Source organism: Theropithecus gelada, chromosome 11 (genome assembly GCF_003255815.1).
Source record: "Theropithecus gelada isolate Dixy chromosome 11, Tgel_1.0, whole genome shotgun sequence".
Classification (NCBI taxonomy): Eukaryota; Metazoa; Chordata; class Mammalia; order Primates; family Cercopithecidae; genus Theropithecus; species Theropithecus gelada.
In genome coordinates this window covers 66,907,866-66,922,521 of record NC_037679.1, presented here as the reverse complement: position 1 = coordinate 66,922,521, position 14,656 = coordinate 66,907,866, and the positions used below count along the sequence as shown (strand labels likewise).

At 40.4% G+C, this 14,656-nt stretch overlaps 1 protein-coding gene across 1 annotated transcript; it reads left to right on the top strand.

The window, feature by feature from the left end:
* Positions 1–278: 278 nt before the first annotated feature.
* Positions 279–1,433, top strand: LOC112635299 (programmed cell death protein 2-like). Its single transcript, XM_025403374.1, has 2 exons — positions 279–371; positions 453–1,433. Exons 1-2 carry the CDS (start codon positions 279–281, stop codon positions 948–950), a joined length of 591 nt encoding a protein of 196 aa, XP_025259159.1. The 3' UTR covers positions 951–1,433.
* Positions 1,434–14,656: the final 13,223 nt, after the last annotated feature.

Below are 14,656 nucleotides of genomic sequence, written 5' to 3'. Positions count from 1 at the left end.
GATGGTTTTATTGTGTCATGTTATAACAACTCAGTCAAGAAAGTAAAAATCAGAGTTTAAAGAAAGGGCTCAACGACTAAAAGAGAGGTACTGAGAGGAAGACTCACTTTGGAGGCTGTAGCCTACAATTTTCAGATATTGCCTCACAGGTGAAAATATACTTGGAGTATCTTGGAGAGAAAAATACAACAGAGTTGAAAGTTTTCCAAAGAAAAACACATCAAAATTCAATGGGAGACCTAGCTATGGGCTGCTCCTCACGCCAGCCCGCGCCCCACATGGCTGCCGCCCGGGCGGGATCTGTGGAGCTGGCCTTCGCGGAGTCGGCGCCGGCTTGGCTGCAGCGCAGCGAGCAGTTCCCCAGCAGGTGGGCGGGCGGGCGGCCGGCGTGACTGGGCGCCGCCCAGCTGGCCTGCGCGCTGTGCGGCCGTCCACTCTCCTTCCTGCGGCAGATGTATGAGTCCCCGGCAGGCCACGCCTACTCCTTCCACCGTGGCATCTTCCGCTTCTGCTGCCGCAAGCCACAGTGCTATGCCAGCCTACGAGTTTCTAGGAATCAGCTACCCAGGAAAAATGATTTTTATTCATATGAGCCACCTTCTGAGAATCCTCCCCCAGAAGCAGGAGAATCGGTGTATCTCCAACTTAAGTCTGGTGCTCATCTCTGCAGGTTTTGTGGCTGTTTAGGCCCCAAAACTTGCTCTAGATGCCACAAAGCATATTACTGCGGCAAGAAGCATCAGACCCTAGACCGGAGACTGGGACATAAGCAGGCTTATGCACAACCAGATCATCGGAACTTTACAACTCCAGACCACAACTTCCTTTTTCCAGAATTTGAAATTGTAATAGAAACAGAAGATGAGATTATGCCTGAGGTTGTGGAAAAGGAATATTATTCAGAGATTATAGGGAGCGTGGTTAAGCAGTTCCAGGACTTCATTCATTAAGTGGTGCAACTTCATGCTGGGAAGAAAGGTCTCCATGTGTCTAGAAGAGAGGTACTGAGAGGAAGACTCACTTTGGAGGCTGGAGCCTACAATTTTCAGATATTGCCTCAGGCGAAAATATACTTCCTGACTTTGTTTGCTGACATATATCACGTGTGTTCTGCTCCGTATAAAGACAAGGGGGTTGGGTATCCAGGTGGTCCCACGAGTAGGGCTACACAAGATGCTGGAGGCTTGGTAAGTTCCTCTGGGTCCCAGATCAGTTTCTCAGGTCGGGATAGTGTGAGTGCCTAGCACAGTGTCGGGCATGCAGAAGGGCTCCTTAAAAGTGTCTCTTTCATCTGGCCGGTTTTAGATACACAATTTTTTTTGTAAGTTTCTCTACAGTGCGTACTCTTGGGTAGTGCCTGTGCTGACCAAGTATCTTAGAGGCTTATTTTATTACAGTAGCCAACATTTATCCAGCACTGACTTTATATAAAGGACTGTTTATGCATGAGCTCATTAAAATCCTGAGAGTAGACCAGTAAGTCAGAAACTCTGCCCCATTTTGAAGGTGAGGAAATTGAGGTTCTGGGTATAACTTGCTTTGGTCACATAATGTTAAGTTTTACAATTTGAGCCTTGAACCATACACAAAACCACTACAAAATTAGATTTATAGTCTCAAAATGAAAACTTCAGCTTACTGGTTTCTAGTTCATACCGATCATATATTCCAAAACGTGTTTGAGTCTTACTCTGTGCCTGACCTTGTGCTTGAGAATGGGGATATAATGGGAAGCGACCCTCCAGTGGTCAGATGCTCACAATCTCGTGGAGGAGCCCAAATAATACTTAGGGAAGATAAATTCCATGTGATGACTGATGAGAGTACAATACAGGTGTCATGGGAACGTGTGACATCACTGAGGACTGCCTGGAAGGGGCCACACATGTGTTCATACCAATACGTCGAAAAGGGTAAGGAATGAAAATGCTTTCCTTTAGGAGAAGGAAGGGCCTAGAGCAGGAGGATCAAGGATGAAAACTGGACTTCAAATATGCCGTGTTTGTGTAAATGTGACTTCGGAACCGTGTGAGTATTTTAAGATAGTAAAATCAGTTGTAAAATAAGTTTTAAGAAGCAGTCCCTAACCATCAAAAGTAAAAAACTCTTGATGTAATCATATGACCACACTAAGAACTCTTCTAGGTGACTTCAAAACATAGGGCAATACATCTCTAGTGGAATATACCCTGAGAATGAAAAGAACGTAACAGTGTTAGGATTTTCAATAAACATGTTATTACTAGACTGTCGCTGTCATTTGGAGATGGTTGTGCGTGTATTGGGGGATAAAGCAAATGAGTAATTATGTTGGTGTTACTGAGAACTGAGGTGTTGGGCATGGTAGGAAGATCATGTTGATTGTGTCTACATACCATTTCTCTCTAAAAGGAACTTCAGGCTCTTTGGAGAGGTGGTTGATTCCAGAACTGGGTCAGGAAATGTTCAAATAATGTGGGAACATGGTCACATCAATATGGTCATATCAAAGATTAAGGAAGCTAGCAAGGATTACTAGGGCCATGTCAGAAGAACTCAAGCAACATGAAAAGGCTCCTGTTGGCAAAAGATGGACAGTTTGCACATCCACAAGGACACTAACTGCATCAGATATGTCTAATGAGTTCAAAATAATTCTTAAAAAAACTCAGTAATCATCTCTGTAGGATACTTGGAAACAGATTCATTATTTTCAAATTGATAAATAAAAGGAAAGAGTTTGCCTTCTAGGGGTACATAACTTAATTATGAATGAAGTGATATGTGTGGGATTTACTTCAGAGTAATTGAGTTGGAAGTGGCAGAGAAAGGAAACACTGGACTTGATAGTGTTGAAGCTGATTAATGGTACGTGGGGGCTCATTATAGTATTTCCACTTTTGTATGGTCAAGATTTTCCAAAATAAAAGGAGAATTAAAAGAAAAAAAAATTCAATGGGAAACAATCCTTGAACAGAAATTCACTTCACTGTAACCACTCTCAGAATCACATGGTCCATGATGATGAGATGTACCTTTAATATATGGGGCTCAGGCTCAGGAGGGAGCTGAGTATTTTTAAGCAGAGTGGAAACAGCTGTCGTGCAACTTAACGTCTGCATCCTCACCAGCACTGAGTCCTTGTCATGGGAGCTCAGGACTCGCCAAACTCATATTTCTCCTAAAAGCTGATGTATCAGTCTATTCTGACATTGCTATAAGGAGCTACCCAAGACTGGGTAATTGATAAAGAAAAGAGGTTTAATTGGCTCATGATTCTACAGGCTGTACAGGAAGCATGGCTGGGGAGGCCTCAGGAAACTTACAACATGGTAGAAGGTGAGAGGGAAGCAGGGTTGTCCCACATGGCAGGAGCAGGAGAAAGAGAGAGAAGAGGGAGGTGCTACATACTTTTAAACAACCAGATCTCGTGAGAACTCACTAGCGCAAGAACAACAAGGGGGAAATCCACCCCACCATCCAATCTCCTCCCACCGGTTCTCTCCTCCAACACTGGGGATCACAATTTGACATGAGATTTAGACGGGGACACAAATCCAAATCACATCAGCTAACTAGAAAAACAACTGTTTCTAAGCCCTCTTTGTAGCTTTTTTTTCTTAATTACTCACAATTCCAGAATTTGCTAATAAAATAGGTGCAGATTTTGATCTGCAGTATTCATGATTGGTCAGCAAATGCTCAGAATTCCTATCTAATCTCCCACCTTGGAGCAGGCTCTCTGGGAGGATAAAGGAAGGAAGGAGGAGGGCTTGGAAGCCCACTGAGGTTGAAGAACCCACAGAACCACTTTCAGTAAAGACCCTTTATTTCTGCCACTTGTTAATACTGTTTAGTAAATCCTATGCTGAATCCTGTGTCCAGACTTGAAATCTGTATTTGTTTTGAAATACTTTCTTATGCTCTCATCTCATTTGCTATTGGAAAAGAACAAGAAGTCTCAACCTTCATGACTTCATAAGAAAGAGAACATTATCCCACAAATTTCCACCCAATTAAAAATATAATTGTTTTTACAACTTTACTTTGGAGCACAAACGGAACTGTTTTAAAACTGTATTCCCCTTTTATGAAAAATGGATGATTCTGGATTAAATTGTACAATTCCTCTACCTACCTGTGCTCACAACATCATTATGGTAACCTTTTTCATCCATAGAGGGCACACCCAGAACAGATGTCATCATTGTCTAATAATTTCCTGCTAGAGAAAAATGAATGAGTTTAGCAAGTCATGTGGAACTCAACCTTACCTACATCAGAATTTAATGGCCCCATCAATCCAACAATACTTGGTGAGTGGTCAATCTCTAAAGTCAATCAATTTTGAAAAAAAAAATAGATTACCAGAAGGTGTCTAACAGAATGGAAGGTCAAATTTCTTATCTAGTGCAGAGGGAGCACAAGGAACACTCCTCCCGCACTCACTTGTGTGATTATGGCAACAAATCTGGGATTGATAGCACAAAAGGAACTATCCCAGGTCACACGAGAAACCCGGATGTCATCATAGCACTGGTCATTTTTCACTGCTAGACCAAATATATTCCAAATATATTCCAAAACTTGCTCTACAGTACTGCTCACCTCATGTGTCTGCAGAAGAGCAAGAATTATGTCAGAACTGCGCAAACTCAAAGCTTTGCTTTCATAAATGAAAAGCTGCAACTAGAAAAAACAAAATGGTATGATACTCTGTCTGCTCTCCTAAGAAGCAGCCAAATTGCAATCCAAATTTCCTTTAATGGCATATACCCAGAGAAAACTGCAAAATACATCAGTGGCAGAATTATACGGAAATGAAAACTTCCTGACTCGGAATCCAGAAACAGCTCATCATTTTTAATTGCAGGAGAAAGATTGGGGGAAGAATAAGAGCAAATTAGATTTGGGGAGCTTTCACGGCAATGATAACCACTGCAACCTTGTCCTTTGGTAGATAAGAAAACTCTAAAGGTAAGAAGCTCTGGTAGATGTGAAGCTGAAGAAAGCCCCCAAACAATTTATGGTTTTGTGGCTTTGTCCTCAGACTGCCAAGGTAAGTTTTCAGTTTTTGACCATTTCCCCCAGACGTCAGCACTCTGCTGAGCACCGTGTCCATACACCAATGTCTCCACAAGAAAAATTACATTTAGTGGGGATTCAAAAGAAACACAAGCAACCTCCCTTGTCTTCCAGAACCTTCCACTCTCCTCCTGCACAGGCATTCTAACACAGCCTGTCTGTCCTACCCATTTCCTACAAGGCTGCATGTCCTCAGACAATTAGGCCCAGGGATAATCCCTTACAAACTGATATCTCTCCTTTAATCCACACTTAACTTCCAAAATCCATTTCAAATTTCAATCTCTCTTCTTTTATCCACTGCTGTATTTTTTAGGCAATTTCTCTTCTCTATTTTTAGAATAAGAATTTAAAAATAACTCCAGTCTTAATTATTTTTAAAAAATAATGCAAAAGTCAGATTCCTTTTGGCTTTGGAACAGGGCCCTTTGCATTACTTAATTCTGCATAGGAATGTTTATATTAAAGCAATACTGAGACTCATTTTCATAGCACAGTAGTGATACATGACTTTGGCTGTCTTATTTGGCTTTTACCCAAAAAAGGCATTTTTTAAAAAAAGCTGGGCATGGTGGCTCATGCCTGTAATCTCAGCATTTTGTGAGGACAAGGCAAGAAGATTGCTTGAGCCCAGGAGTTCAAGGTTGCCGTGAGCTCTGATAATGCCACTGTATTCCAGCCTGGGTGACAGACTGAGACCCTGCCACTAAAAAACAAAACAAAACAAAAGCCAGGCTTTTTTGTTTGTATGTCTGTGCCTGAGTGTTTGTTTCAATTTCAGGTGATATTGAAGGTAACAAAATAGGATTAAGAATTAAGTCTTGATCTAATGTGGGCTGGGCATGGTGGCTCATGCCTATAATCCCAGAACTTTGAGAGGCCAAGGTGTGAGGATTGCTTGAGCTCAGGAGATCAAGACCAGTGTGGGCAATGTAGGGAGATCCTATCTCTACCAAAAAAAAAAAAAAAAAATTAACTAGCCAGGCATGGTGGCAAGAACCTGTAGTCCCAGCTACTCAGGAGGCTGAGGTGGGAAAGTCCCTTGTGCCCATGAGTTGGAAGCTGCAGTGAGCTGTGATTGTGCCACCGCACTCCAGCCTGGGTGACAGAGAGAGACCCTGTCTCAAAAAAAAGAAAAAGGAAAAGAATTAAGTCTTGACTGTCTAGCAATTATCATAATTAACATCTCATCAGCAGAAAATATACCCCTGCTTTTCAGTTTAGGAGAAAGAAAACTTAAAAACTAAGTAGCGATACCCATAGTAACTCACAGGCTCATCTAAGAGAATCAGATAGATTAACAGTTTCATTACATGTCAGGTGAACATCTTAACTAAGAACAACCGGTGGCCAGGCGCAGTGGCTCATGCCTGTAATCCCAGCACTTTGGGAGGCCAAAGCCAGTGGATCACGAGGTCAAGAGATTGAGACCATCCTGGCCAACATGGTGAAACCCTGTCTCTACTAAAAATACAAAAATTAGCTGGGCGTGGTGGCACGTGACTATAGTCCCAGCTACTCGGGAGGCTGAGGCAGGAGAATCACTTGAACTCAGGAGGCGGAGGTTGTAGTGAGGCAAGATTGCACCAGTGCCTGGCGACAGAGCGAGATTGCATCTCAAAAAACAAGCAAATAAACAAACAAAACAACAACAACAACCAGTAAAAATAAGGTCTACTTATATGATGCAAGGACTTGTTTCATAAGTGAAATCAAAATGTTCGCTAAAATCCTTCTCAGAATATAATTTCCACCCCACAGTCAATTAACAGTCCTCAACCTTTCAAGGAGAATATAAAGGCATGCTTCTCATTATACTGCCAAGTTGAGTCACACCTAGAAAATGTACTTCATAAGCCATACAAGAAATGTGTTGAGTGTTAGGAGGAAAAAATATCGATAGGACAAGATGTTTATAGGGTAGTAACCCCAAGTAAAGCACACTTAAAACACCTGAGCAAATATTACTACATTTTCTTTAATTTTCTCTGGGTATTTCCATCAGCCTTATAAATAAAATGATTTTTTTCATTTTCCTGTTAATGGAGAAGTTATCCATTAACATAATTCAGCTATCCGGCTGAACTGCAACAACATCAACGGCCCTGGAGGACATTATCTTAAGGGAAATAAACCGGGCACAGAAAGACAAACGTTGCACGTTCTCATTCATTTGCGGGAGCTGAAAATTGAAACAATTGAAATTATGGAGCTAGACTAGACTAGATTGATGGTTACCAGAGACTGGGAAGGCTAGTCACAGGGAGGAGGAAGTGGGGATGGTTGACTGGCACAAAAATATAGTTAAAATGAATAAAATCTAGTGTTTGATAGGACAACAGAGTGACTATGGTCAACAATAATTTACGGTAAATTGTAAAATAACTAAAAGAGTATAATTGGAATTCTAGTAACACAAAGAAAGGATAAATGCTTGAGGTGATGGATACCCCATTTACTCTGATGTGATTCTTATGCATTGCATGCCTGTATCAAAATATTTCATGTACCCAATAATATATACATCTACTATGCATCCATAGAAACTAAAAATTTAAAAATTAAAATTAAAAAGATCATTTGAAGATGAAAAGCTTATTAAAAAGAAAAGAAAAAATTAATTTTGTGAGCATCTGTTAATGTGGCAGTGCTAGTTTCAGAACTAAGGACCCAGCAGTGAATGAGACCTACATTTCCCTCCTTGGAATCTACAGTGAGTGGGAATCTAGGCACTAAGTAAAGACTTGAGCAAATCAATGCTGACTAGCAGCTAAACTGTGGGCTTGGAAGGAGGGTGGTATGGGAAGGAGCTGAACAAAGGAATCCGACTTGCAGAGGAAAGAAAAGGACAGAACATGTGAATGAACGTGCTGGAAAGGGGAGAACTGCCATTTGAGTGAGCCAGGACCCCGTAGACCAGAAAGGAGTCTGCATTTGATTCCACAGTCCTGGTAGCGAGGGCGGGTTCCACATGTTTAGAAAAAATCAGATGGAGGCACTGCAGGGTGGTCAAGGCAAGGGTTCAAGAAGCCATGCATGGAAATGGGCCCTACGTGCAGACAGCTCACAACTCAGGGAGGCCACATCTGCATGCTGGGACATCCTCCTGACTGTGCTCTGCCCAAGCCACCTGCAGATAATTCACGGTCCCTGGACAACCTCACAGCCCCTGCCTGGGCTGGTGGCCAGCTTCTCCAGCCCTCCCAATAAGGACACTGCACACTCCAGGCTTCCTGTTCATAGACATACTCCTGTGTGTCTGCCTACTGGCTGCATCTCACCTGCACCCTGGAAGGTTGTTTCCTGCAGCCCAGTGAGTGTGGACCAGATCTGGCCCTGGAAACCCGTAAAGCTTCTTCCCATCCAGTGGGCTCCAACCACACCCTCTCCTGTGAAGTCTGAAGCCCATCCTTGGAGAGAGAGCCCTCCAAGAGTGTTTCCTTCCTTGGGTACTCTCCCTGCAGTTCTCTTTACATCTTGTAGTTACACTCCTATCATAGCTTAATCATTCTTTATATTATGCATGCCCTGTTTAAAACACCTTGTAGTTTATGTCTTCTGGATGATCCAAACTGATACTTGATCTTCACGCTGATCTCTGTGATTTTCTGCAAATAGTTTACATTAGTTATATGATTTATTTGAAAATCACATTAGAATATCACCTCCTCCCTCAAGCATTGCCTTTTTCCCCAAGATCGGCTAGTTATTTCCTCCCTTTTGTTCATTTTAATATACTTTTGTAGAGGCTAATAATAATCATAAGATGGGTTATGGAAATAATTACAATATCTACTCAGAACGGAATGCTTTTTTGTGGCCCAAGTACTGTGCTGTTACAGCAACACTATTGTGTCATCCTTACCATGACCCTCTGAAAGAGATACAATTATTCTCCCTATTCAGCAGATGAGGAAATTGGGGCTGTGCTTGGTGCAAAGTCATCCATACAGCAAGTGTAAGAGCCTGAATCAACATCTAGTTGTCTGACTCTCTTCAGAGCCTGTGTGCATAGCCCTAGCAGATGCTGCCTCCCATTGGTCATTTGTCATTAATCTATGCATGCATTTCTTTTGGCTGTTCCTCCATCAGAGGATTCACAAGGGGGCAGGGATGGTTTTGTCCACCTTTAGTGGATACTGACCAAGAGTTTTCCAAATGGAATGCCCATCTGATGCTCACGCCAGCCGTGGAAGAGAGATTGGTTGTTCCCCAGCCTCTCCATCAATTGGTATTTTCGGACTTTTAAATTTTAGCCATGCTTGTAGATGTGTAAAAAGCACATAGAATGTCCAGATGTTTTGGGGAAGCACACAGATTCTGAGAGTCTGGAGGCAACACAAAGAACAACTTGATTGTCTTAGCTCATTCACGCTGCTATAACAAGAGACCATATACTTGGTGACTTATAAACAACAAAAACGTATTTCTCATAGTTCTGGAGGCTGGGAAGTCCAAGATCAAGGCACTGGCAGATTTAGTGTCCAGTGAGGACATCTATGAACCAAGAAGCTTATTAGATATGGTGGCTTCTCTTTATGTCCTCACATAGGGGAAGGGGTGAGAGAGCTGTCTGGGGTCTTTTTTATAAGGGCACTAATCCCATTCATAAGGTCTCCAGACTTGTGATCCAATCACCTACCAAAGGTCCCACCTCCTAAAACCATCACATGGGAGGTGAGACTTTCAACATATAAATTTGGGGGGGATACAAACATTCAGTCTATAGCACTGTGTCTTCTATAATCTTTTTCCATTGGCATATACTAAAACTATAAGATTTATGGTTTTATCACTACAGTATAGTAATTTTTTTTTTGTTAAAGACATAGGCAAAGTTCGGTGGTGGTGTCACATAGAATAATTAGTATTAGGGGAAAAAGAAAAGAGCTCCAGGTGACTGTCTATTTATAACGGGCAGACCTGCTGTTGAACCTACTGAGGGTTGGAGTGGGGAGGCAAGGTCACCTCTGCCACCCCTGTGTCATCAGACCTCCTGTTCCTCTCAGAATCCAGGTGCATGGGACTCTGCCTTTACATCCTGGAGGCCTAGAGACCTCCCCTTTCCTCCGCATCTGTTTCACTAGTCAGGTGAATGCCTATAGGACATTTATAGACACTCCCTGCTGAAAACAACAGCCTCAGCGGAGAGCAGCAGACAGCCCTCAGTGTCCCATGGACCTGACTTGAATCAATATTCTCTGTGTTCTTTCAATATGCAGAATCTCCTAGTAAAGGTGAACTCAATTAATGAATGACATACAGGGTTTGGTTTTGTTTTGTTTTTACTGATGCATAATAGATGTACATAGTTTCATGGTACACTTGATAATTTCACACATTCATATAATTTGTAAACATCAAATCAGTATACTTGGGATATCCATCACCTTAAATATTTGTCCTTTCTTTTTACTAGAACCATATGAATTCTCTCTTCCAGCTATTTTGAAATGTACAATAGATTATAGCAAACTATAGTCACCCTATTGATCTATCTAACACTAGGTCTTATTTCTTCTGTCAAACCATGTTATTTTTATATAGCCAATAATTACTGAGCCCAGAACTGGGCTTTTATTCCCGTTGCCTCTGCTCCATGTGCAACTTTTAGCATATGGTTCACTCACGGGGCCAAAACAGAGCTCACTGGGAAAACTCTTGGTCTAAATAACTTTATGGATGAATGAGAATTAAGCCATGGGTCTGTCCAGCTTTTCCTTTCCAGACAGTGAAAAAAAGGCTTTGAATGCTCCAGGGAAGGCCAAACCAGAAACAAGAATATCAAATTCTCGACTTTACTGTGGATAAAGAGAAAATATATGAGACTAGATATAAACAGGGTATTATATAAATTAGGCAAACATGGGCCCTGTATTATACATCCAATGGAATAAAACCAGAAATCAACAGCAGAAGGAAAAATGGAAAATTCACGGATACATGGAAATTAACACATTCTAAAGTGACTAATGGGCCAAAAAAGAAATTATAAGAAAAATTAGGCTGGATACGGTGGCTCAGACCTTTAATCCCAGCACTTTGGGAGGCTGAGGAGGGCGGATCACGAGGTCCATCAAGACCATCCTGGTCAGCATGGTGAAACCCCATCTCTACTAAAAATACAAAAAGTAGCCAGGTGTGGTGGTGCACACCTGTAGTCCCAGCTACTCAAGAGGCTGAGGAAGGAGAATCGCTTGAACCCAGGAGGCAGAGGTTGCAGTGAGCCAAGATCGTGCCACTGCACTACAGCCTGGTGACAGAGTAAGACTCCATTGAGAGAGAGTAAGAAAGAGAGAAAGAAAGAAAGGAAGGGAAGGGAAGGGAAGGGAAGGAGGAGGAGGAGGAGGAAGGGAAAAAATTAGAAAATCTCTTGAGACAAATGAAAAAAACTCACAACATACCAGATGTATGGAATCCAGCAAAAGCAGTGCTAAGAAAGAAGTTTATAGCTGTAAATACTTACATTATAAAATAAAAAAGATTTCCAATCAATAACCCAACTGTATACATTAAGGAACTAAAAAATTAACAAACTAAAACCAGAGCTAGCAGAGGGAACAAAACATTAAAATTTAAAACAGAGATAAAATAGAGAATAGAAAAGTATTAGAGAAATCTGGTTGGGCACAATGGCTCATACCTATAATCGCGGAACTTTGGAAGGCTGAGGTGGGTGGACTGCTTGAGTCGAGGAGTTCGAGCCCAGCCTGGGCAACATGGTGAAACTCATTCTCTACAGAAAAAAAAAATACAAAAATTAGCCAGACATGGCGGCACACACCTGTAGTCCCAGCTACTCAGGAGACTGAGGTGGAAGGGTTTCTTGAGCCTGGAAGGTCAAGGCTGCAGTGAGCTGAGATCACAGCACTGCACTCCAGCCTGTGTGACAGAGTGAGACCCTGGAAAAGAAAAGAAAAGAAAAGAAAAGAAAAGAAAGAAAAAAGAAGAAGGAAAGAAAGAAAGAAAGAAAGAAAGAAAGAAAGAAAGAAAGAAAGAAAGAAAGAAAGAAAGAAAGAAAGAAAGAAAAGAAAATCAACAAAACCAAGAGTTGGTTATTTGAAAAATTGACAAAATTGACAAGCTTTTTGCTAGAATGACTAATAAAAAAAAGAGAGAAAGCTCAAATTACTAAAGTTAGAAATGAAATTGGGGACGTTACTGCTGATTTTACAGAAATGAAAAAGGATTATAGGAGAGACCATGAACAACTGTATGCCAAGAAATTGGATAAATTAGATGAAATGGAAAAATTTCTAGAAATACAAAACCCAGTAAGACGTAATCATCAAAAAACAGAAAATCTGGGCTGGGTGCGGTGGCTCACGCCTGTAATCCCAGCACTTTGGGAGGCTGAGGTGGGCAGATCCCAATGTCAGGAGATCAAGACCATCCTGGCTAACACAGTGAAACTCCATCTCTACTAAAAATACAAAAAATTAGCTGGGCATGGTGACAGGCGCCTGTAGTCCCAGCTACTCGGGAGGCTGAGGCAGGAGAATGGCATGAACTCAGGAGGCGGATGTTGCAGTGAGCCAAGATCATGTCACTGCACTCCAGCCTGGGCTACAGAGCGAGACCCCATCAAAAAAAAAAAGAAAGAAAGAAAGAAAGAAAGAAACAGAAAATCTGAATATACTTATAACTAGTAAGAATATTGAACAAACTTTTTAAAAAAATCTCCCAATAAAAAAAGTCCTGGACCAGAAAGGTACAGTGACGAATTTTACCAGACATTTAAGAATTGATGCCAACCCTTAAACTCTTCCAAAAATAGTTGAAGAGAAGGGAACACTTCCTAACTCATTTTATAAAGCCATCATTACCCTGCTATGAAAACCAGACAGAGACCCTACAAGAAGAGGAAACTATACACCAATATCTCTTAAGAATATTGATGAAGAGATTATTAACAAAACACTAGTAAACAGAATATTCTATAGCATGTTAAAAAGATCATACTCTAAGACCAATTGGGGTTTATTCCTGGAATGCAAAAATGGTTCAACATATTTAGATCAATCGTTATAATACACCACAGTAACAGAAAGAAGGAAAAAGTTATCATATGAATTAATGCAATAAAAGCCATATATTCACTTGATCTTAGCCAAAAGGCTGAAAAGTGATAAAAGATTTATATTTAAAAATCCACAGCCCGCATCATACTTAATAGTGAAAGACTAAAAGTGTTTCCTCTAAGATCAGGAACAAGACAAGATGCCAGCTTTCACCACTTCTATTTAACATAGTACTGGAAGTCCTAGTGAGGTCAATTAGGCAAGTAAAAGATATAAAAGCCATCCAAACTGGAAAGGAAAAAGTAAAATTATTTGTTTCTAGGTATCACAATCTTAGGTGTAGAAAACTCTAAAGAATCCATAGACCAAAAAACCCTGTTAGAACTAATAAATGAATTCAGTAAAATTGCTATATACAAAATCAACACATAAAAGTCCACTGTGTTTTTATTTCCCAACAATGAAAAATCTAAAAAGGAAATTAAAAACACATTTCCATTGACAACAGTATCAAAAAGAATAAAATACTTAGGAATAAACTTGACTAATGAGGCAATAGACTTGTATGCTAATAACTACAAAATGTTGCTGAAAGAAATTAAAGACAATACAAGTAAATGGAAAGACAGCTATGTTAGTGGAGTGGAAGGTTTCATATTGTTAAGATGTAAGTAGTACCCAAAATGATCTATAGATTCAATGCAATCTCTATTTTAATTTCAATGATAATTTTTGAGGAAATAGAAAAATCCATCCTGAAATTCATCCTTAAATATCATTCACCTAGATGAATGCTCAACTAACTAGATTAGTGCTCAACATCACTAATTAGAGAAATACAAGTGAAAATCACACCAAGGTATCACTTCATACCCATTAAGATATCACTTCATACCCATTAAGATAGCTACTTAAAAAAAAAGAAAGCAGAAATTAGCAAATGTTGGGGGGGGGGTGTGGAGAAATTGGAACCCTGTGTATTGCTGGTGGAAATGTAAATTTGTTAAGCTTCTGTTTAAAGCAGTACAGTGGGTCCTCAAAAAATTAAAAATGGAATTATCATATGATTCAGCAATTCTACGTCTGGATATATCTCCAAAAGAATTGAAAACAAGGACTCAAATAGGTATTTATTTGTACACTCCCATTCATAGCAGTATTATTCACAACAGCCAAAAAAAAAGAAAAAAAAAAAGGAAAGCTAACCAATTGTCCATCGGCTATGAATAGACAATAAAATGTGACATATACATACAATGTAATATTAATCAGCCTCAATAAAGAAATAAATTCTGTCATATGCTATAACATGGATGAACCTTTAAGACATTATGCTAAGTAAAATAAGTCAGTCACAAAAGGAAAAATACTGTATTTCACTCCTGTGAGGTACCTAGAGTGGTCAAATTCACAGAGACAAAGTAGAATAGTAGTTCTCAGGGACTTTCACTGTGGAAAGCGAAGTATCATTCACCTAGATGAGCACATGTCCAAGAAAATGTTAGATATCCTATGCCGTGGTAGTGAAAAGTTATCTTTTCAATTTGGGATATGCTAGTATTTATCAATTT

Coding starts and splice junctions, on each gene's coding strand:
- LOC112635299 (XM_025403374.1), top strand. CDS start 279: ATGGCTGCCGCCCGGGCGGGATCTGTGGAGCTGGCCTTCGCGGAGTCG. Junction 372..452: donor AGCAGTTCCCCAGCAGGTGG/GCGGGCGGGCGG, acceptor TTCCTGCGGCAG/ATGTATGAGTCCCCGGCAGG.